Source organism: Centroberyx affinis, unplaced genomic scaffold (assembly GCF_046629955.1).
Source record: "Centroberyx affinis isolate AG114_WGS23_722 - 3 ecotype Tasmania unplaced genomic scaffold, CSIRO-AGI_Caff_v1 ptg000549l_1, whole genome shotgun sequence".
NCBI classification, from domain to species: domain Eukaryota; kingdom Metazoa; phylum Chordata; class Actinopteri; order Beryciformes; family Berycidae; genus Centroberyx; species Centroberyx affinis.
In genome coordinates, this window is record NW_027279194.1 from 196,557 (window position 1) to 220,466 (window position 23,910).

General features: G+C 42.7%; 1 protein-coding gene across 19 annotated transcripts; it reads right to left on the reverse strand.

The window, feature by feature from the left end:
• Positions 1-3,081: 3,081 nt before the first annotated feature.
• LOC139642953 (neuronal cell adhesion molecule-like) lies at positions 3,082-23,690 on the reverse strand. 19 transcript variants are annotated; one of them, XM_071518023.1, is made up of 28 exons: positions 23,606-23,690; positions 22,270-22,375; positions 21,422-21,615; positions 20,866-20,988; positions 19,940-20,110; positions 19,228-19,284; positions 18,017-18,128; positions 17,682-17,866; positions 17,338-17,472; positions 16,628-16,771; positions 16,403-16,514; positions 16,117-16,283; positions 15,616-15,763; positions 15,230-15,354; positions 13,929-14,030; positions 13,009-13,206; positions 12,564-12,634; positions 12,068-12,293; positions 11,481-11,596; positions 11,160-11,364; positions 10,815-10,937; positions 10,174-10,350; positions 9,545-9,580; positions 8,493-8,615; positions 7,571-7,723; positions 6,604-6,735; positions 5,922-6,000; positions 3,082-3,328 (listed from the first exon to the last, which is right to left on the reverse strand). In XM_071518023.1, the coding sequence occupies exons 1-28, from the start codon at positions 23,688-23,690 to the stop codon at positions 3,082-3,084; spliced, it is 3,852 nt and encodes a 1,283-aa protein (XP_071374124.1). The 19 variants fall into 19 exon arrangements, with proteins under 19 accessions (XP_071374124.1, XP_071374122.1, XP_071374123.1 ...); XM_071518021.1 differs by lacking the exon at positions 9,545-9,580 and adding an exon at positions 14,864-14,893 and having other exon boundaries at positions 7,571-7,729; XM_071518022.1 differs by lacking the exons at positions 9,545-9,580; positions 23,606-23,690 and adding an exon at positions 14,864-14,893 and having other exon boundaries at positions 22,270-22,309.
• Positions 23,691-23,910: the final 220 nt, after the last annotated feature.

The window sequence follows — 23,910 nt, forward strand, 5'->3', positions numbered from 1 at the left end:
CCACTTTTAATTACTGCTATTATTAACTGCGAACTCTCCCGTGAGATAGATCCCAAACAAATTTACCCAGGGAAAGGAATTAGTGAACCTGTTTGAACAGAAGGCAAAGTGTCCTTGCCAGAGGGAGAGAAGTATGTCCAAGAGACACCCACCAGACTTCCCCGCTTCCTGACACCATCGCTGTGTAATGTACCAGATGGCACGGCTGCTCTCTTGCTATTACCCTGACAATATGACTGTAATGGAAATGGAAGTGCCACAAGTGAGCGCCAAAAAGATGGAGCCCAACTGTCGTGTTCCATAAGGCCTTTCTATAGCTGGTTCACACTAAGGAGACTGTAGCAGGAGTAGGCTGCCATATTTACACAGCCTCCAGCCCCTGCTCACTGCATGGGGTGTCGTCGCAGCTCACTGTATGCTTCAGCGTGTGTGTGTGTGTGTGTATGTGTGTGTGTGTGTGTGTATGGTGTGTGGGTGGGCATTTGCGCGTTGCCCTTACCTGTTCCTGTCATGCAATGTTGGAAAGCTGTGAGCTGATGTTTGTTTTTTGCACCATTTCCTCCTCAGATCCATAGCTCTAAATATATCCCAGGCATGTGCAACAGGAGGTGTTAGTGTCAGTGCCATGCCAAGACACACACACACACACACACACACACACACACACACACACCTACACACATGCACCAAGCATACACACACACACACACACACACACACACACACACTCTAATAGCTCACAGTATTTCCTGTTGCCGTGAGAGTGTGAAATTATAATTATCCTTGCGGAAGCTCATTTCTATCGCCATTGAATCAGCTGGAGAGAAGCATACCGAAATGACACATAATCGTTATGTTATGTAATGAATCATTTATGATTACATTATGTAGCACTAAGCAGGCACCTACTGAATACCAGGATTTTTATGGCTCACTGAATCACATGCCTTTCAAAGCATCACTCATTTGAAAAAGGGTAATGACATTTTGAGTGAAGAGTCTGAAAACTGAAATTAAAGCGGATAATTATATTTATTTATTCATTCATTATATTTCCAGTTGCTTGAATTTCATTCTTGCACTAAATGGAGAAACTTAAATAGAGAGATAGAGAAAGAGAAAGTATTTGTTAGTACAAATCTGTTCTTTTTTTTTTTTTTTTTAAATACAAAACCATTTGCAATACTGTCACAAAAGAGTATGGTTTTGGCAGTATTTTGGTACTGCTTGTATAACCGACACAAATCAGAATAATAAAGTTCTGTACATGAATGTAATTATAGCCAACATATTGTCATATGATACCAAAAATGATGTAACCCCAGAAACAAACTCACTGACATCTGAAGCAGAATACCATCAGAATTCAAACTCATATGCAACTTTCTGTCCAATTAGTTATAGTACAATATACACTGTGCACAGCAAGAAAACAAATGAAAGTATGTATATATTCTCTAGAAGTAGTCTATATTTAATACAGCCCTATCAACAAGTTAAACCATTTCATGCACAAAATTGCCTCTTAGGCTGCCTTATAAGCTCCTCATAAGCCGCTTGTCCCTGTACAGTCAATTAAGGTATATTTACAAATTCAACAAATATTCTACATATCTTAAAAAAAAAAATTAAAACTTGATGCAAGTTAAGAGAAAATAAATCTTGATCCCATCCAAAGGCCCTCAAGTTTAGTTAGTACAAGTGAACAGTTTTTGCCTAGAAGGAATTTAATAATGTATCAACGCACATACACACGCACATCTACACACTCACAGATATCCATACATTCATACACTGCAGAAATACAATCAGACACTTTACAGATGACTGCAGACTTTGAAAATGCACTGAACAAGGTTTTAACAATGTTGTAGTCTCGTCCAACATGGGTGCGTTTAGCTTCTCGGTGGAATCGAGGCTAATCCCGTATCTCAAGGTGTAATTTGGGAGGCTTCTCTGAAAAAGATGACTTTATGAATTTTTCCTCCCTTTATTGAGTCCTCTTCTCCAGCTTAACTCATCCATCCCGAGGTGTGATTTCTCCAGTCCTAGCTCTGTCTCTGTTCCAGTCACTGAACTCTGGGACGTGTATTTCTGTGAGCGAGTCAGAATTGAATCAGTGTTCTGAAGAAAGGCACTACCTGCTGAAGGCGACCCAGCACCACACATAACTCATGGGAAGCAAAACCGAGACCGCAGGCGAGCCGCTATACCCTCAGGGCCTCCCACTGGCCTGCTGATCAAGCTCATGTGAGGTGCAACCAATCAGAGGAGGTCGCATGCAGGGCAAAAGGACATGAGGTCACGGGCTGTGAGTGATGACATGCCATGCAGCATTTCAGCTTCCTCCATCACAGGAGCACTTTTGGCATTCAACAGATCGGTGACGTGAGGATGTATCAATGCAGCAAATGGACACAAACTCACGCATGCTGCTCCCTACAGTCACTTTACACACAGTTCACTTCATATACACACTGTACATTATCTGCCTTGGGCACTGTAAATGCATGATGGAATTACATTATTAAATACAGCTTCCTGTACAAGCTTCTGTCCTGTCTAAAATAACATGGAGTAATAACCATTAAGACACTGATGACTCTTTTAACATAGCAGACAATATAATGACCGATAAAAACCAAAAAAAAAAAGTTCAGGCGACCACTGCATAGTCCATAATAGATTCCCGGTCAGAATGCAATACTTGTTAATCTCAAAGTGTTAATTAATATATGGTTGCAGATCATATGAGGGTTTTCATGCACTGTATTAGAGATAGATGTCCGGTTCAACTAGTACCTAAATGCTGCTTGGGCTAAAATGAGCCGAGGATTTCCAAACCTCCATATAAGATTTCCAAGTGACAACGTACATTCCTCCAGTCTAGTCTCCACTTTTCTGTGAGTTAACAGTATCTCATGTCTCAAGTGTGACATCGGGGGTGGCCATGTGATTATAAAGCCATGCGGTGATGGGACAGCCCTCTCAGAGAGGTGTGGGGAGTGGGGGGGGGGGGGATTGACCAGTCAGTGCAGCGCCTCCTACTGGTGTCCGCTGTCTGTCTGAGCGACTTATTGGCTACACAAATGAGTTCAAGGAGTTCATGGCATTAATAGGGGAGGGGGCCTCCGAGCTTTCGTGGCCCTCAGCAGTTTCCCTGCTGGCACTCTTTCCACTATACTGGCCGATAAACGAGCCATCCTCGTTGAATTGTCCGTCTCCTCCTTCCCCGTAGTCAACTAAACTGTCGTCACTGTCGTCTCTCTTTACTGTCCCATTAGACGGCGTGCGGCTCCCTTTTAATGGTTTATGGTCCTCATTGTCACTGAAGGAGAAAATAACATGCAGGTGTTACAGGTGAAATGATGTGATAGATGCAATAAGGAGATTAGTGATCACTTTTTTAGATGGAGCACTGAACTGCCGATAGAACTTTTACCACAACCTAAGTTTGGTACAGTAGGTAATGGTAAAATTGTTTGCTGATTGACTTTTGTAAAGTAGGGAGGCTCATTTGTAGCCTTTTTTATCAAAAATATTTGTGTAAGTGTAAACTCAAAACAGCAAACATTCCTGTTCTCTGTACAAGAAGCAAATTTGAATTCGGCTTGCTCCGTATCTAAAAAAAGGTAGCTGTGAATGATTAGTTGGTTTCCATCAGGCAACAGGGGAATGTAGCTCAAGCAGTCATACCCTGTTCAAATTCCCCCTGAAACCAAACATGAAGTGGTAAACGTGTTGTTTGACATAAGCATTTTCCCCCAGACAGAGGTTGCAATGAAAAACAGAAAATCCAAGGCAATGGTGTGAATAAAACATGAAAAGCAAGGTTTCAGCCAACATCCCCCAAAGCAAGCATGATATTCACAAATTGGCAAAATGCATGAAGAATCTGCAAAGAAAGCTTTCTTTGGACATCAGTTAGTCGAGATTCCACGTACATGATTTGAACATCAATGAGACGAGATCATAAAGCCGTCTTAATGCTGACATGTTGCAAGTTCTTACATCTAAAAATAATATATAATAAACATGATATATTATAGTTTTGTCAGTAAAGAACACATTACTACTTCATAAATATTGTACACAGTAAAACCATAGATAAGTGACTTAAAATCAGTAAACCTGACATACTGTAAAAACAACTATTTACTGTGCATGACACGATTATGAAGGCTTTATGGTCAAATATTAAACTTGATGACAGCAGTGGAAACCTGGGATGGTCATACAGCAAGCATTTTTTCTCCACAGCGGCAGTGACTATCCTCCTCACATGCTGGGCTTTCAACACCCCCACCCACCACCCACCACACCCCACCCCACCCCACCCCTCCTCACCCCCACCCTTACCTTCCCTGAGAGCTACACCCTTGCATAAACAGAGCGCCGTAGGAACAAAGCGATCAGACAGCGAGATCCAGCCGAGATCCCGCACAACACAACAGTCACTCCTGGGGAGGATTATGCTATGCACACACACTTTTACAGAAGGTTTTACAGATAAAGTACAGACACTTTATGGCATTTACGCGTTACACAGTACACAGTCTGGACTTCTGCCCTCCTGCAGTCAAACAAGAACAGCTCGGTTGAGTTAAGTTATGCCTTTATTGACATAAGGTTCCAGTTGACCTTAAGGAAACGGCACGGCTATAAAGAATACTCTCACAAAGGCACTATATTTGTACACTTTGCCTTGTGATTTATTGTCTACTGTGTTATTTGAATTGATGTCCATAGGAGAGGTCCCCTTGCGATGTAAATAGGCGCCTCATGTTACGATCACAAACTAAACGGTGTTATAAGAACGGCTACTGGCCTGGTATAAACAGCATTAATCAGCACTAGTACACTCAGTGATGATTGTTTCCCTCAAACATGCCGATAATTTCATATTAGATCCATATACATCTATATACTGTATATATTTATATATATATATTCATAATTTCATTCAACACATTATTGCCTACAGCAAATTTCATATATCAGGTCTTCACACCATGCATATCACATATTATATATCAATATGTATTTATCACAGCATAAAATCCATAGAACAGATTTATGTATACATAATACAAAAAGTAATATCAAATATAAAAGCAAAACCATCTTATAAATTGACATATAGAAAAGAATATTGAAAAATGCTAGCTATACATAAGTAAAGTGCTTAATTTTTTCTTTATTCTGCGTGCGATTGGAGAAGCAGCTGAGAAAGAGGATACTAGCAAGCATAGCTAGATAACTGCTGTTAGTTAGCAGGGACGGTAGTTTCAGTGATTTTCAGTAATATCAGGGTTGTGTATGTAAGTAGCAATACACTAGGCAAAGTGTTAATACTCTATATTCTGTACATACAATGCATATGAGTAGCTTATTAGTTGTAATGGGATTCAATGCCTGGGGCCAGAATTAGAATGCTGCAAATGAATCTAGCTTGTTTTTCCTGACAGACTTATTTAAAGTTTTAAAATACCCAAACCCCTAATCCCCAGAACCTGAAGAATCCTGCTTCTCAAATGACACTACATTGTCATATCAAGCACACACAATGTACAGTCCAACACACACAAACAGTATGTCCCATCCATGACGTCCCAGAACCCAGAAAAACAAAGAGAAAATTCTTGTGCTTTACTGCGGTAGAAGTTCAGAGGGGGGAAGGGGGGCACTTCTTCTCGTTGTTAGGATGTTCTGTGATTGGTGGTCCTGGGTGTTAATTGGAGGTCAGCTGTAAGGGTTGGGAGGAGGGCAAGGGGTGGGGGTGGGGTGAGGTGGGTGGGGGGTTGTTGTACTCCAGCCCAGCCAGAGGGAGCAGGTCTGGGAGGAAAGCAGGGGGGATGGGGCAAGGGTTCATGGGTAAATAGGCTCTGGGGGCTCCAGAGGCCGGAGTCACTTTCTCTCACCTGTATTCCCCAAAAGTACAGTCATCGTCTTTCATGGGCTGGAACTCTGGGTCTGTGTGTGCGTCCTCCTTTTCTTTCACTGGAGGGAAGAGATGAGGCAAAATTTGACATAACCAAGCAAACTAGAGGAAGTAGAGGGTTTTTATCGGCCTCAAGACTCCAAGTTAAGAGCTGTTCATCATTGAGATTGAATGTGAATGAAAAAGCAGTCCTGCAGTTTTAGATGTTCAGTATGTTTTCAGTGTTTTTGCTGCTTTTGACACCCTAATTTCCTAAGATCGATAAAACACATAGCATACACAATATATCATATTGTGGATACCAAAAGTGACAAAAATACATTCAATCATTTTACATGGAATATGTAATTTGATGAATTTCATGAGTGTGTTGGAAGCACAGTGGTGGAGGGGAGAGCAATGACCCATGATCCCCACCTGTGACATTGTGTGTGTGTGCATGAGTGTGTGTGTATACATGTATTTGTGTGGGCAAACAACAAACAGCTAGCAAAATTTGGTTCAGTCTCTAATAATTAGCCATTCCATGTGGTGGTGACAAGGCCTTTTGTGTCCTTAAATGTTCGTTAAACAAGAATATTTGAAACCTGTTTACTATCTAATTTAATCAAATATCTGCACATAAAGCATCTGAAGTGTAAGTTTGAGTGTGTGTGTCTCACCAGGGTATTTCCCTCCCTTATTCCTCTGGATGAAGCAGATAATAAGGAGGATCAGGATGAGGAGAGCGATGGCACACATGAGGCCAATGAACCAGCCCTGCGTGGCGATGTCCACCTGTCTGCTTGCCACAGCTGGCCAGAGGAGAAGAGGAAGACTAAACATTAATGACTGGACTTGTATCTTTTCCCTATGAAAGGAATCTAGAGAAACCATTATCCACAGTTATATGCTAAACAAACATAGAACATCGACTCAAAGTTGAAAAAGCGTTCTTTTAGTATCTACTAATTAGGGATTTCAGTTCATAAGTGGATTATAATTGCACATTGTTACTGAAAAACACAGCTTTTATGTTAGAGAAGTTAAACATCTCAATGGATTAAGCTAGCAATGAGTTAAACACATTATTGGAGCCACATTAGTACACAATCTAAGGTGAATGGCAGCTGGAGGAAATCAATCATTATCTCTCTCACAAATGCACACACGCACACACACACACACACACACACACACACACACACACACACACACACACAGACACACATATAAGGCGCACACACACACACACACACACATACGTTTATAAGTTAATCACAATAGAAGGTGAAATTAGGTTGGGTATTAAAACACTAAACACATACTGATCTTCTATATGAGAAATCATAGCCACCTTTTCTAATTACCAAGTCTACAGCGCTGACTGTAATTATGTTGAAATCCAACCATACAATCATGCACGCCACTATACACTGTGTCTACATCACTACAGCACATGCCTGGAATACAGAGTGACCACAGCAGATCTGTTAAACCCATGCTTGACCGGGTTATAGTTACAGAACGGCACAAACTACCACACATTCTAGACACAACACAGGGCCAGGCCAGGCCACGCCAGCCAGGCCAGGCCAGGCCAGGCCAGGCCAGGCCAAGGTGGAGGCGACCGCCCAGGAACTGCCTCACCTGGGACCGTGACAACTAGCTCCTCGGAGTGGTGCGGCGCCTGGTCGGAGTGACCTTTGGCCACCAAACGCACCCTATAGGAGAGGCCCTCCTTTAACTTCAGCATATAGTTCTGAGAGCCGTTCACATACTCTTTCTGCCACTCCTCTTCACCTTCACCTGCGGGAGGGATGGTCATGAAGAGAGGCACTTTTGAGGGAGGCAACAAACTTCAAATGGGCCATGGAGATCATGCAGAGATGGTTTTTTATCAGTGGTTAATTGTGAACTAACTGGCCGAAATAGCAACTACTGGCATGGGATTACACTGAAGTCAAAGCTATCTATATTAGATTTAACTAAGTCTATGGTTTGTGTTTATGGAATTATGGAGCTCTACAAAAAAATTAGGTCTACTAATGAATTATAGATGTGGTGATCCTAATAGAACTAAGGATGGGACCTAATCATGAAATGTGTTCGACTGATGATCACAAGATTATGTTTTGGATAACAGCATTTGCTAAATTACTGGAATCCATGGTTATAATCCCTGCTTGTATTCATGAAACAGTAGGTGAGAGAGAACCATACTACAAAAGCAGAATATGCCTTTTCATCCTCACTGCAGGTGGATAAAAACAATAGAGAGCACTTCAATCAAAATCAATTGGCACAACACAAAGGATATTTGTGCTGCTTTTTATAATGTTCGTCTACATAAATTCCAGCGAGCTTGTTGCGGGAAACACACAGAGCTCTAGTAGGGTTGAGAAATTAGCAATCCAATCACAGACAGTCTTGTGTATCACATCTGGGCCCACATTGGCAAGAGCCTCGACATGACTGCCAATGTTTCCATACACCTGCACAAGCCAATAATGAAGTAGGAGTCTCTTGCCACCTATGCAGAACTGGCAGAAATAAAAAGTATATGGCTTACTGTTTTCTACTATGTACTCTACATAAACATTTTTCTCCGGGCCCCAGTATTCCCAACTGATCAGGGTCCCGTCCTCTCCCACCGAGGAGCTAACGTTCCCAAAAGCAGGAGTCACAGGCCGCACTGAGCACACAAGAGAAAAGACAACCATAAAGCTTGTTCTGTAGGTCAAAGGACAAATCAATAACTGGCAAATAATTGCTTTTCTGTGGTCCTATTACATGCTTCCCCATAAAAAACAGGGACAAATCTGCAGTCAAGTCTTTGCTCTCAAAAAATACATTCTCAGCATCATTAAATCTCTTAGGAGCACCAATTCTTCAATTATCCTACACTTATCTGTCAATAAGCCAAGCAATTTCAAATCGAGAGAGTAAACCAACAGACTACAGAATACACATAGCTAATCAGATAATCAGATTCAGGTACAAATCAGATACTAAGATCACAGCAGTATCTGTACCCTTGTGGTGTGGGTGGCGTGGAGGAGGCCGTGCAATGGGATGGGAGGGTTGGGTGTTCCCTGTAAACAACATGGAGAAGGGTAAAGACCGCACCACACACATACACACAGAGAGAGACACACACAGACGTAAACACACGGCAACAAACACCAAACCGCAGGCAGAGGCACCGCAGACAGTGGAGTGATTATACACAGTGCAGTCTATTCATTGGCATGCCAAGCAAACCCCTGCCATGCAGAGGGGAAGCATCACCAGACACGGACAATCATCAGCAGCCACCGTGGAGGAAGGGAGAAGGGGTCAAAGTCGCCAGAGGCACAGCGAGAGAAAGCAACAGCGCGCTTTGAAAAGAAGACTCATCTAGTTTTTATCACACAGCATCAAAAGGACACACACGTCACACGGCATCTTTATCTATGCGGCTTTTAACTTTTCACCAGCCTTTGGTTTCAGTCGGTGGGCTGCACGGTTTGATAGAGGCGAGAGGAAATCGTTCAAAAAGGAAGACGAGTGCATGCTTGCGGTGCTGGGTTTTGAAGCTAGTTGTATCTGTAAAGCATGCACACTCTAGCTACCACATGGTACCTGTGCCCACATCTACTGCAGACGGTGATATTAGAGCTTGTAGAGAGAAACGGGATACAAAGAAACAACAAACGGGACAGGGGTCATTATAGGACGACCCCCCCTCCTCCATATGTACCAGTGAGACATTCATGTGGTCATGCTGCGTAAAGTAACACTGGATTTAAACTGATAGGTCCGAGAGGGAATGATACAGCTATGGGTCACCTTGTGTAATAATGCAACTGGATCACACTCATGTTCCACTAGATATGGACGATGAGTGTCCATGTCTAGTGGACACTCCACTGATGAAGAGCTTATGTAAATCATGCTATGGAAAAATACTGTGTGAAAAATACGCACCGGTAGACTGATAGGAACATTGCACATACACAACTCACATGACAATATTCTGGCTAAACAGTAAATGCACAAAAACAGAACAACATGCTTCACAAAAAAGCGCTGTTTTGATGTTTGGAAGAGCGATCCTCAATGTGAACCACACAGACAGATAAATGGCATGTTTGGACCATCTTACCTGAACCATATAGCAATAAGTCATACTGATCTACTGAAATAGTCTGTCATCTGGAAGAAATGTGTTTAGGTTATTTCCTTCCAGCCATCTATATTTGATGACTTACCTTCGTCCATGATGGTGACAGCCTCCTGTGAAATGGCTGGGCCCGCTCCCCTGACTGTTTTCGCATTCAAATAAAACTTGTAGCGCGTGCTGTACTTGAGGTTGAGCAATGTGACGGAGGTCTCATTGGCGGGCAGGGCCACCTCCTTCACTGGGCCCAGCTCATTGGAGTTATTGACTACAGGGGTGGAGGACGGGTGACAAGGAAATGGGGCAATAGAGTGATGGGATGGGGTGGAAGAGGTAGGGATATAGTGAGATATATGAATTGGGTAGAGGTAAAGGGCGAGGATTGGGGTGTCAAGATGAGAAAGGTGGGAGTAAAAGAATTAGGAGCAAAGAGGTGTAGGGTTCAGGAATAGAAGGTAGGAGTGACACAGGTTGATTCGTTAATTTGTGCCAATGTAATTTACGGAAAATTACTTGTTTGAAATGTTCTTAAACTATCCTAACCCCTAATATTCCTTGCTGTTTTATGATTTGAGTTCTACAGTATGATGATACAAAGCAACGTGCAAAAGGAAGACATATAAAACTACAGACTACATGAAGGAAGGCGATCCTGGAAGTTGTCTCATGAATTAAACTCAGTTCCATTCCTGCTATGATCCAATCTCTTGCTGTCTTATAGCTGAGCCTCACCTGGTTGATATTTGAGGGTGTAGCCGGTGAGCCGTCCATTACGGTCATGTGGAGGAGCCCACTCCAGGGTTAGAGAGTCCAGGTTGGGGTTGGTGACAGTCAGGGAAGATGGAATCCCTGGGACTGCAGAAAAGACAAATAAATCATAACCTATTTACTTCATCACCAAAAAACTACTGAGAACTAACATCTTTATCGAATGATTGAATGGTCGTTGCTAAGAGACAGTGTTATAATTTCTGATAAAATGCAAAGAAAGAAAGAAAGAAAGAAAGAAAGAAAGAAAGAAAGAAAGAAAGAAAGAAAGAAAGAAAGAGAAAGAATAGAGTGTGCGCCTTCTCCTACCTCCCTCAGGCGTCTCAAACTGCTGGCTGGGGCTAGCTGGGCCCTCTCCCTTGCCATTGTACACTCTGATATTGAAGGAATAGAGGCTGAAGGGGTGCAGGCCGGGCAGCATGCCATGGCTGTGGTTTCCACTGAAGGTCAGGATCTGTTTCTCCACATGATGGGGGTTGTGTTTGTGGAGGCTGCGCTCTCTCCAGTAGTACACCTGGTAGATACAGTTGGGAGATACAGTTAGAGTTGTGTGTGTGTGTGTGTGTGTGTTTGTGTGTATGTCACGGTGGGTGGGGTTGAGCATGTTACACTGCATGTGGTGCGTCATACCTTGTATCCCTTGAGACGTCCCCGTATTGCCTTAGGGGGAACAGGATCCCAGTGAACCTCTGCCAGAGAGCTGTTCAGTACCAAGACCTGGACGTTGTCTGGAGCTGCCACTGGCACTATAGGATGACAAGGAACACAACAGTAAGCAGCTAAATTCAATAAGGAACATACTGAATAAATGACATAACCCAGTCCTTTTGTGTGGAGTTTGCATGTTCTCCCCATGTTTGCGTGGGTTTCCTCCTACAGTCCAAAAACATGCAGGTCAGGTGAATTGAAGACTCTAAATTGCCCATAGGCATGAGTGTGTTTGTGTGTATTATGGTATATGATATGATGTATATGACCTAGTATTGGATGCACAGTAAATGATGTGTATATATGTAGTATATACAGTATGTATGATGTAGTACTGTATATGATGGTATGTAAAGCCCTTTGAGACTTGACTGTGTTAAAGGGCTATAAATAAACAACACTAGACTAGACTAGACTAGACTAGACTAGACATATACAAGACTGAGATGTCCCTTAGCATTCAGAAAAATTCCAGTGCACACTTTTTCCAAAGCAGCAGTGTAACTCACAGTCTTCTCCTGAGTGGCCGTGGGCGATAGCAGGCTCAGGTCCGACGCCGTACTCGTTCACGGCCTGAACTCTCAGCTCATACGGAACGAAGGTGGGCGTTCCAGATACCACAAACTTGGAGACGTTAGCCACGGTCACAGAGGTCCAATCTTTCTCCACCTCCTTCTGCCTCCACATCACTTTGTACTGCAGCCCTGGACCGTTGGACTGGAGGCCTGACAGCGGCTGGAGGAAGGAAAGTCTAAATGTAACTCTCTTTGCAGTAGAATATGAATAAAATGAATCATTGTACACTATATAGGATTCTGGTGGGTAATAATAAAAGAGAGATGTAAGAAATAAGTGAGTAAAAAAAGAAAGCTCAGAAGCCCAGGCAATAATGAAATAATACGCTGCTTCATATTACAAGGACACTCTGTGTTTCATCGTTGCTACTCCCTGGAGATCAATAAATGACTTAGGATTGAAACAAACAGCTGTATATTTCTTTCTTACCTTCCATGTGATAACAAGATTGTCATGTTCTGTTCCAAATCCCTCTACACCTGTAGGGTTCTCATCTGGACCTAAAAAAAAAAAAAAAAAATAGTGACACAACAAAACATCATAACCCTAAATGGGCCACAGCAGGAAAGGCAGAGGAATCTTTCCCTGAGGCACAGATCAATATATGAAGAGTTTCATTCCAAAATGAGGATAAGTTGACACCTATACTTAGAAAATGATTGCTGACATGGAAGTAAAGTACATTATGGATTTCTATGTAAGTTATGAGACATGTTAATACATTTAGTTACAAAACAGTTATGATTTCGAGGATAGGATTATCTGTGTTTTTAAAATATCGACTGATGAATTTTAAGTGTGTGCATGTTACAGGATGAAACTCCTCATAAATCAATAAGCAACCATATAATCATCCAAGTGATTGAGCTTCTACCTGAAGGGTTGGTCTTGTACATCCTGGAGGGGAAGCTGGGGTGGCTGAGACCCACAGCATTGAGAGCCAAGACTCTGAAGGTGTAATGGACGTAGGGGGAAAGCTTGAGGCGGGCTGTCGTCTTGGTTCCAGGGACCTCGGTGAGATTATGCCAGTGACCACGGTGGTGGAGAGAGTCCTCATACTGGATCAGGAATTCTGGGTAAACAAAAGATACATTTAGAAAGTACTATGCATTGTTGATCAAGCATTGTATACAGATGCACTAGAACTCATTTTGCTAGATGGAGGAATGATTTCCAAGCTTTTAGGGTAACGCAATGTCTTAATGTTTTGTGTGTGTCAATGTGTTAATGTCTTTCAGTAGGGTTAACAATAGAATGAACAATATCACAGACCACTGTATAAGACACCACCATTTTCTCACAGGTTGTAAGACTAAAGACCTATCAAAAGGATAGTGTAAACATCATTAGCGAGTACTCTAACGAGTGTCAACACCATTACCATGTGTCATCATCTTCTGTCGTAGGCTGAAAATTCATATTTTCAACAAGTACCTCATGTCACCACTGCATGATATCCCCCCTCTACTCAGTTTAACTGAACTTAATGTTTCTTTTCCTATTGCTTCTCATTCGCAAGAAGCAATAGGAAAAGAAGGGCCTGACCTTTGCAGTCTATATTAGTGGTTGCTTGTAATTGTGGTGATCTATAAATATAATCTCATTCTAACGTTGCTCTGGATAAGAGTCAGCTAAATGCCGAAAATTTAAAAAATGTTTCCAGATGGCTCTAACAGCTTGGGTAATGTGCATGTGCACATACAAACCTATACAGAAAGGCAAGAGACGGGCAAGCAGAAAGACAGACAGACTCAGATGCAGACACACACAAACACACACACACTTAAGACATACTCTGAATGGGACTGTTGTGTTCATCCCCGGGGGTCCAAGTGAGCTGAACACTCTTCTCTCTCTGGTCAGTCAGCTCCAGGTCAGTGGGGGCGTCGGGTCGATCTGGGGCAGATACAGCACATCAGGCAACATCAACACACCGGACTGGGATGATATTCACACACATTGAATTCATATTCAGTTACAGAATGGGAATGGATCATGCCATGCCACAGATGGAGCAAAACAAAAGAGGAAATCTGGTTACATTCTGAGTATGTTGGTGCAACCAAGTAAACATTTCAGTCAACATTCTTTTCATGTTCCATTTGGCAATGTTATCTGCCCAGATGATACACATGCAGACAGAGCATCGTGCATATGAAACAACTGATGCACAACTTGAGTATCTTCCATAATCATCCTGCATGAAATAGAGTGTCAGGCTCAGTAGAGAGGCTAAATTGAGACTCATGTTTTGGAGTTGTAATGATAAAGCGGAATGCATGCTTGGAATAAATGAGCGGTGTTGAAATGCTGCATTTCAAAAGATCCCCAATGGCACAAGGGGGAGATGCCAGCTTTACAAACTAGCTTTGCATCCAATGGCAGTGGAAATTACTTCCCCCTGCCTAAATGTTTAATGTGCTGTCAATGGTGCAACACATGCAAAACATTATGCATTTTTGTAAAAATGGAAAAATATAATCTCTCAAAAAGAATGTTACGAAAAAAAAACACCTGAAAGACAAAGCAATCAATGTTGTAAAAAATCAAAGTGAGAAGATATTGATCTGTCTGCCAAACCAGATGCTGGTGATAGTCACAAACAAACACAGCGCATGTTCAGGCCACAGCATGCTTTACTAAACAGATTTGGACAGGCAGTTCCCACGGAAAACACAAGCCCATAAGAGCATAGCACATCTGGGTGCTCATGTGTGCTGCAGGTTTACCGTAGGCAACAGCTGGTGTTGGTGTGGCCTCTGCCAGGTAGGAGGGTAGGAGTGAAGGAGGGAGTTAAGTGGTCAGTCAACCATAAGAAAACAAAGGCGATAATCTGGCTTGCTAAGAAGGCAACAATCAAATATTCATGCTGCTGACATTATATTCGACTAAATCCGCTTCAACCCTCTTAAGTAAACTCTCAGGCAATTAACCTTGAAGAGCTGAAAGGCGTTCTGTTGTGTAAGCAAAGTATTGGACAGATTCACTTATCTGGGAAGACCTGAGATGGAGAGAGATTACACTTTAAAATTAAGAATTTGTGAGGTTATTTTCAGAGTAACAGTACTATAGAGCTTCTACAAATTTGTACATACCGACAACAGTGAGCTCAGCGCTGGCTGAATCGTGGTCCAGTGTGGTGTTCATGATACAGGTGTACACCCCCTCATCACTCTCTACAACATCGGCAATGGTGAGGCTGTCAGAGTCTACAATGAATCTATGAACAAAAACACATATACAAACAAGTTCAGCACCATCAGCTCTGTGGATTTATTTAACCATTATTCAACCAGGTAGACCAATTGAGATTAAAAATTCCGGTCTGTGCAAGAAAGCAGAATCAATGACAAGGCATAAAAGTTACAAACAACACACACCAATGTACAAGAGCAAAAATACAATAAAATCTCATTAAAGGAAAGACAGATGCTGGCTAGATTAGACATTACTGGTGGACAGACAGAGAAAACTCACTGACCTCTCATCATCAGGCAGCTCTCCGTTGTCTTTGAGCCAGGTCATGGTGGGGATGAGAGAGGGGTCGTGTTTCACCTTACACTCAAACTCCACCGACCGGCCCCTCTGGACAACCTTGTACTCCGGCTGCTTCAGGATGCGGGTCGGCTCTGATGGGAGGGGAGGAAGGAGGTCAGGCAGAGTTCACACTTAATAACATTAGAGAATCATCAAAGCTTAAGCCCATCCAGTGTGTATGTAATATGGTTTGACTTCAAAAGTTTATATTAGAAACATCAAACTGTAATGTCCGTCCATGTTTTATTAGATAGAAGAGATGAATAAATGAATGAATGAATGAATCATGACATTAGCTACATTTTATTCTGCTGTAGTAGCCACAAATGAGATAGCTTGCCCATCACAATTTCACAAACTCTCCATTGAAATTTTATTATTTGCACTTTGTAATGAAGGAAAGAATTTAAGAGTTTTGAGAGCAGAATTAAGATCTCACTCTCACCTTTGACCTCCAGGTAGACATGATTCTCATAGATACCAAGGGTGTTCCTGGCCACGCAGATGTATTTGCCACTATTTCGTGCCTGAGCCACATGGACCTCTAAAGTCCCGTTGTCATGCAGGATGTATGGGTCGCCATCCAGGGTGCTGGAACGGCTGTCTTTGAACCTGGGACAGAGAGGCAACCGCTGGGTTTGAGCCTTTGAAGAAACAAGCACACACACGTGCACGTACACACACAAAGAACAATAGGCTGAGTTCTTCCTGTCCAAGGTTCATAAACTCACCATGTGATTTTAGGGATGGGTGACCCAAAGGAAGAGCAGTCAATCAAGGCCTGGTGGTTTCTGATGACCTGGTAGACTTTGTTGGCAGGCGTCAGCACTCTGGGCGGTTCAGCTGAAGCGAAACAACAGTAATTATTGAGATGTTATTATGCTCAAAAAATCAATGTAAATGGAACTGCAGCATCGCAGTACAAATGGAATGCAACCCTAGTGTAATGAACTTACAGAGAACGTTGACAAAGGCGTTGGACAGGAGGTAACCGTATTCATTGGAGACATTGCACTGGTAGACGGCGCTTGATCCGCTCTGCACGTCTGTGAACATGACGGTGTCGTCCTCCACCTTCCTGCTGAGATCCTTAGGGGAATCTGTTCATGGATAACAAAATATACAGATATAACTACGGCTGTATGAATTCTGGATGAGTGTTGGTGAGAGGATTCTGTAGAGACAAACTTCAGGATAACAGGGATACACAGGTGGACAGTACCGACTACATCATTGTAGTTATCTGTCTCGTGAATGCACAACTCGCGAGTCAGATTACTTTGGATTTGTGATATAGTTTATTCATCCCATTATTCGCAATCTTTCCTGATTTCCTTTTTGTGCTATATCAGTTTGTTCTATGGCTGATTGTTGAGCAGTTAGATCTAGTTAGGCTCATTCTCTGTAAAGCCCTTTGGGACATGCATGTGATAATGGGCTATATTCATAAATAAACTTGAATTTGACCAAACAACCTCACTAACCACTAGGCCATCCTGCCACCTGTCCAGTGTTGAGAAAGATGAAACAGAGGAACATTTATGTGAGCGCAAATGTCCTGCCTCATACAATGGAATAAAACAACTCTATGCTTCTGAGGAAAATGAATGGAAAATAAATTATTTAAGCACAGTGTGTTTTAGGCAGAGGAACAGGTTGCACTCACTCTCAATGGGGATGCCATTCATGGCCCAGGTGATGGTGGGCTTGGGCGTGCCACTGGCCCTGCAGATCAGCAGACCAGTCTCTCTGGGAGCCAGAACAAGGTTCTTGGGAGGGCCACTGATCCAATATGGAGCAGCTGAAAATAGAACAGAGCACAGCAGAAGGCAGGAGAATTAATCACTGAACACACTGCCCTGTTGGCATCTGTGCATAAATCAATTATGAGATGGAGAGGGAGAGAAAGAGACAGAATAAAAAGACAGAGAGCGAGAGAGAGGGAGAGTGAGAGAGCCGCCACATGGTGGATGGCCTGATGGGACCCTGGGCGTTTCATCACAGACAGACCTTTGACCGCGACGCGGATGGTGTGGTGGACCGAGCCAAGCCGGTTCCCGGCGGTGCAGCGGTAGTCTCCGGAATCAGACTCTGACACGTTCACGATGCGCAGGGTCTTGTGGTAGTGCAGGAAGGATGTGCGCTTGGCCGGGAGTTCACCGCTCACTTTGGTCCAGGAGATGTCAGGGGTGGGTCTGGATTTAGAGAGGGAGAGGGAGGGGAGAGAGAGAGAGAGAGAGAGAGAGAGAGAGAGGGATGATGACACTCACACCGGTGGGTATTTCATTTATTTTAGGATTGAAATGATGGTGGTTTCTACACACTTTCTAAACAGTTTCACTTACAGTCCTTCGGCAATGCACTCCATCTCCAGCACCTGTCCTCTCAAAACCATCTTGGAGCTGGAGGGGCCAGATGGGATGAGGAAGGATGGCTTCCTCTCATCCACAGGGGCTTCTGCAGTTACGCACACACACACAGCCACAGGTAAAGTGATTACGTCTTCTCTGCACTCTCAGTCAGTACCACAGTGGAGATCCAGACCCGATCCAGGCCCTTCACACTCACCAACCTCCCTTCACTAACTGTACTTTGCATTGTAAGGAATCCTCTGTTGTAGAAGGCACTGCACAGGCACTAAGGCACTTCAATGCAGACCGCTATTCTTGTATTTTATGGTTGTGTGTAAATGTTATAGCCATGTTACATGTTTGCTGTGGCCTTTTATTGCCAATCAATCACCCTCTGGGAGTATAATAAAGACTGTAATGAACTTAACATGTCTAGAATTTAGCAGCAGAGAAATGATGAAGATACTGCTCTCTCTAATAATGAATGATCATGTACAAACTGTTGAACAAATAATCTGCACATAATGTCAAACAAAAGCTGAAGAGATTGTTTATAATGATGGTAATGATGATAAATGTTAACAACCTAATGTTGAATAATGGTATGCAAGTGATTCAATGAGAATCCGTCGCAGGTTAACCTCTGTGTGATCTCTTGGAGCCTTTTTAGCATATCAGTCAGACAAAGAGACTTCCAAACAATGAGAAATGAACTGAGGAGGAAATGACTGGTGACAGAGAGGTTACGAAGTAGGTGGACTCTAAAATTAGGGAGGGCAGCAGTGTTGTGGGAAGAGTTATTTGGGAATAAGTAAGAGATAAGATAAGTAAAAGCCGTTGACCATTTGACAGATCAAGGGAAATAGAAAAAGGAACATTTTCATCTAAGCATATGTCCAGAATCATGTTCAGATTAAATCAATTCATCGCCAATGAGAATAATATTTCTTCAAAGCTCTGTTTTCATTTTCAAGATAGTACAAGGTAATTTCAAGCCAATACTGGAACCATCATGCAATGGACATTTAAGCTATTGAAAGGAGAAAGTGTGTAGTTAACAAAAGGTTTTTGATTGGATAGAACAGGAGCAATGGAGGGGAAGAGAACTAAACTGGGTACTTGGGTTTAAGGGTTAATGTTAGTGGGTGACAGCAAGTATTCGGTGCTCTAGGGAGGGGTAAACACTAGGGGGTGCCAAAACTCACCACTAAATAAATCAGTGTCATTGTAAAAAGCTGCCATTGTCTCATTGATTGCATCCACTGTAACACAACAGAAAATCAAACATGCCACAAGTTGAAATCATCAGGCGATACCAAAGAAAAAAATAAGTGATTTGACAACTTAACATGAGAGTGTTCAAAATAATAACTTCAAATGACTTTCAAATCATACATGAGGAATGATCATCGCATGTGGTCTACAAATCAAGTGGGAACAGTTGACTGTAAATGCTGAATGGCTGAATGAGAACAGTCTTTGTTGTTGGCGGAGACTGCGTATGAACGCCTCGCAGAAGCAATAAAATGAACGGCTGCTTTGCAGATAATGCAGCGAGCCATGAGATCGCTGACAATATGTCTTTTCAGTGGGACGACTACCACTGGCGTCTCTGAGGATGGGATCAGAGATAGGAAATGCTGTTTTCCTCCTACGCAGTCATACTAGCACATTACATTCACATTCAGTACACCGACTCTCACGCACGCACACACACACACACACACGCACACACACACACACACACACACACAAACTCTGTCACATTCTGTTTGTTTCAGTCATACTAGCACATTCCACGCTGACTGGATTTGACTTTATCTCGCTATCTTTCCCTCCCTCTCTCTCACACACACACACACACACACACACACACACACACACACACACACACACACACAGAGCACACAAACTTACGATTGAGGACCCTGACGGTGATGGGCTGTTTCTGCTGGATGGTCTGTGTGTGTGGGAAGCGGGCGTAGCAGATGTAGTCGTTCCTGGAATCCTCCTTCAGGACGTTAGAGAAGTAGAGGTCACCGTTCAGGGCCTGGGACACCCTGTTGCTCTGAGGGAGTCTCTGGAAGTCTGAAAAGCAATTAGAAGACATGTCAGTCCCATTAAAGATGCTACATGTTGCTTACTTTAACATCAGTATATCATTGTCAGATTAATTGGGATTCCTTAGTATAATTACAGTAACAAATGAGATGATGGTTGAGATGATTGATAGTCTCTATCTTACACTTGTGGTATTGTTAATGCTGGTGTTTCTCAGAATTAAGACCACATTTCCCATAAATCCCACTGCTTCCAGTTGCAAAGAGGATGTTGCTTGGCATCGTACCGCATGTGTTTGTTTTCTTGTTTACTTTACTGAAAAGGTCAAACATGTTGGAGGTGATTTTTCCATCTGCCTTTTATTTGTTTCACCATCTGCTGTTTGGATGGTTGTTTGTCGGTTGCCTTAGCTCCATTTAGCTTCTTGTTTTGTGCCGTAAAGCAGTCCAGCAAGAAATCTGACACTGGGTGTAAAATGCCAATCTTCTCAGCAATGGTCTTGATTGTTTATGGTATTTATACTAATGTCTCAAAATTAATGTGGTAATGATTTGTTGATGTTAAAGTGCCGCACATGACACCTTTAAGAAACACTGACTAGGATTATTTCACAGTTCAATTGTATGCTGTTCGAGATATGCACAGCCGACACATAAAGTAAGGATTATTACCACTAAGAGACATACTGGACACGTCATTGTCAAGTCACCTTTGTCAGCAACAGTGTGTTGCAGTGTGTTCATGTATCTAAAAAGTCATCATCCCATGGTTTAAGTGCTTACTATTGTCCATCCAGAATATGATGGGAGGGGGCAGGCCAGCAGGGGGTCGACACTGCAGCACCAAGGACACGCCCTCCTGAACAACGATTGGCTCATTTCTCTCCTTCGACCACAAGGGGGACCCTGGATTGGTTGGAGAAGGAGTAAGGATACACAGGTCAATGGATGAGACTCATAATCCCAAACACACTTGGATGAAATACGGGCTGCTAATGGACCGCGACTGACATGACAGAGGTGACGAGGCGAGATGGAAGGGATTTAGCTTGACTGTATCACATTACGCAAGAGGAAAAATACAAAGGGATGTCCAGGTCTATCCACTACTCAATCCTGAAACAAACATGCTGCTTTCCCCATGCAACTGTTACCTTCCAGGAAGATTGCTCTGAAGACGGAAAACGCAACTTATTTTGTTAGAAAAAGAAAAAAAAAAGAGGGAAATGATTTTCAATGAGTTATCAGAGATATATGCATGAGATATAAATAAAATGGAGGAAAAGAAAATGACTTGAAGAAATGATTTCACCAATAGAAATGAAACCGCGCTGCTTACTGGACTGCCGTATGACGATGTTGTTGGAGACGGCGGTTCCGTGCTCGTTCCTGGCCGTGCACTGGTACACGCCCTCGTAATGCTCGGCCTTCTCCCCACTGATGTCCACCACCAGGGTCCCCGAGCGCGGCCTCATGGTGACCTTGGGTTCCTGGTCGATGTCGAAGTGGGTTCCATTTCTGGTCCAGGAGAAGCTGAGGAAGCGACCAGGTCAGTGTTATTAACGGTGTAGGTAATATTCACAGGTAACAAAATTGTTTTATGCTAATCTGGTGAAGCGCAAGGCCAGTATTTGCACTGCACTGTCATAGGCCTAAGTACTGGGAAAGGGTATGAGAAATGTTTACTGATTAGGATAGAATGGAACACTGAAATAGCTGAAAAATGAGACTTGTAGTGTGTGTGTGTGTGTGTGTGTGTGCAGTGCTGACACAAACAAATTAATCAGGGGGGCATTTGTTTAATCGGAGGGAGGAGGGCGGCATAATTTTGTATGCCTTGTTTTGTGTTAACATCTCTCAAATGACAAAAGGTAGAGTATTCAAATAACATCCCCGTATGAAAGTGAACCCCTTCTAACAGCATAGCATTAGTTATAATCAGCCTATCATAATCAGCCCAGGCAAGGGCAGCATGTTTATAAGTAAAACACCAGCTCTATTTAGTAAATTAAGATAAATCAGAAATGTATTTAATTCATTTTTTAACCTTGCCACCTGTCATCTTAAGCTTTTAATTGGGGTTTGACAGTGTAGGCGATGGCACGGTATGAGTGAATCCATGCCTGGAATATTTTTCTGAATAGCAGCATATCTGAATGCAAAATAATGGTTCAGACAGAGTCGTACCTGGGATGAGGCTTCCCCTTTGCCTCACAGTGGATGATAATGTTCTCTCGTGGGTCGATGATGTAATCCTTGGGGGATTGGTGAGTTATGGTCGGCGGCTGCGGCACTAAAGGCGATCAGAAAGAGGCTGATATTCAATCATGACCTTTACTGCATAACTAAGCTCTTTTCTGTCGCTGCATCGACCACACAAGCAGTCAGCACCAATCACATGCAGACTTACTACACTGAATTTAATCAGAGTATGTTTGCTGACAAATACAGAAAGCTCTCACAGCCTGTGGAATGGAAAAAAGGCATGCAGAACGCTCAGGTACATTTCACTTCATTATAATGATCCTATGTTTAATGTATTCCTGTCATTGGTGGGAAGAAAACTAATGGGCTATGACAAAACAAATGACACGAAGAACCCATGCTGTTTGCAGTATTGCTCTATGGGAAATGTTTTCACTGCAGACACACACACACAACTACGACAGCAAACAAAGAGGCAAGGAGAGCATTGCATGCAAAATGCAAAATGCAAAATCAAGTTCACTCCAAATCACACGCAGAAGCGCAAAACATAAAATAAACTAACAAATGCCAAAACAGGATAAAATATATCCCTTAATGCACCAACAAAAAACTGCTTGCACAACCTCTGCAGTGAATTCACACTGGCTTGGGACTTACATCCTTCCAGAACTTTGGTGTTTCCCCCAAGAATCAGCAAAAAAATTGTGACAGTAAACAGAACCAGACATTAGTGGTGAAAAATATCTTCCCATATTACTTCTGCTTCAAACAAGGTTAGGACGAGGCCAGTTTCCAGACCAGGGACGCCAGCCTCCAATGGTCAATGGACTCCAAGCATTACTCATTGGTCAGTGGCTCCAAACATGCAATATGTAGAAGATCTAATACCACAATGACTTCAGACAGGCCTGAAAGTAAATCTGGCACACGCTTTCCTTTTCCATATCAGTCAAACCAAGGAACACTGGGTCAACCAGTGTTCGCTTTGCACAACCGAGGCAACTGCTGCAAAAGTACAGCACAGTATTTGAAGAGTTTTGTTCCTAAATGAAATGAAACCATTCAAAAAACAGGACTCTGACTCTTACAAAATGACTGACAGCAAAATAAATAAATAAGGTAAGTCCTTAGTTCATCTGTGTGTTTAGAGATACTGAATGTAATTATATCCTTCCAAAATGGAAGCATTTTGGGGTAGAACCCTTTACATTAATAATCATTTTGAGAAAAGTCTTGATACTGACTCAGACCTAACATCAATGCATTTGAATTCTGTAGGATTTGAATGTGCTGTTAGTGTGATTTGTTGCCTCACGATCTAGTGGGACCTCCAGTGCGCTGATGAGGTGTCCCAGGAGCAACACCAGCAGCGCTGCATCCGTCCTCCTCCTCTCCATCATTGGTGTGTGACGCGTAGGTCTGCCCCCAAACACAGTGAAGTCCCGCCTCTCTCCTCAATCACACTGTCTGAGGACACGTGCACATTCACACAACTACAGGATAGAGAGAGGGAGAGAGAGGGAGAGAGAGAGAGAGACAGACAGAGAGAGAGAGAGAGAGATAAAAATAGGAACATAGATTATTGGGTTGAGTAGCACATCCAGTAACCATGGCCATCAA

Coding starts and splice junctions, on each gene's coding strand:
- LOC139642953 (XM_071518023.1), bottom strand. CDS start 23,690: ATGATGGAGAGGAGGAGGACGGATGCAGCGCTGCTGGTGTTGCTCCTG. Junction 20,989..21,421: donor CATCGTCATACGGCAGTCCA/GTAAGCAGCGCG, acceptor CAACCAATCCAG/GGTCCCCCTTGTGGTCGAAG. Junction 17,473..17,681: donor CATCCGCGTCGCGGTCAAAG/GTCTGTCTGTGA, acceptor TTCTATTTTCAG/CTGCTCCATATTGGATCAGT.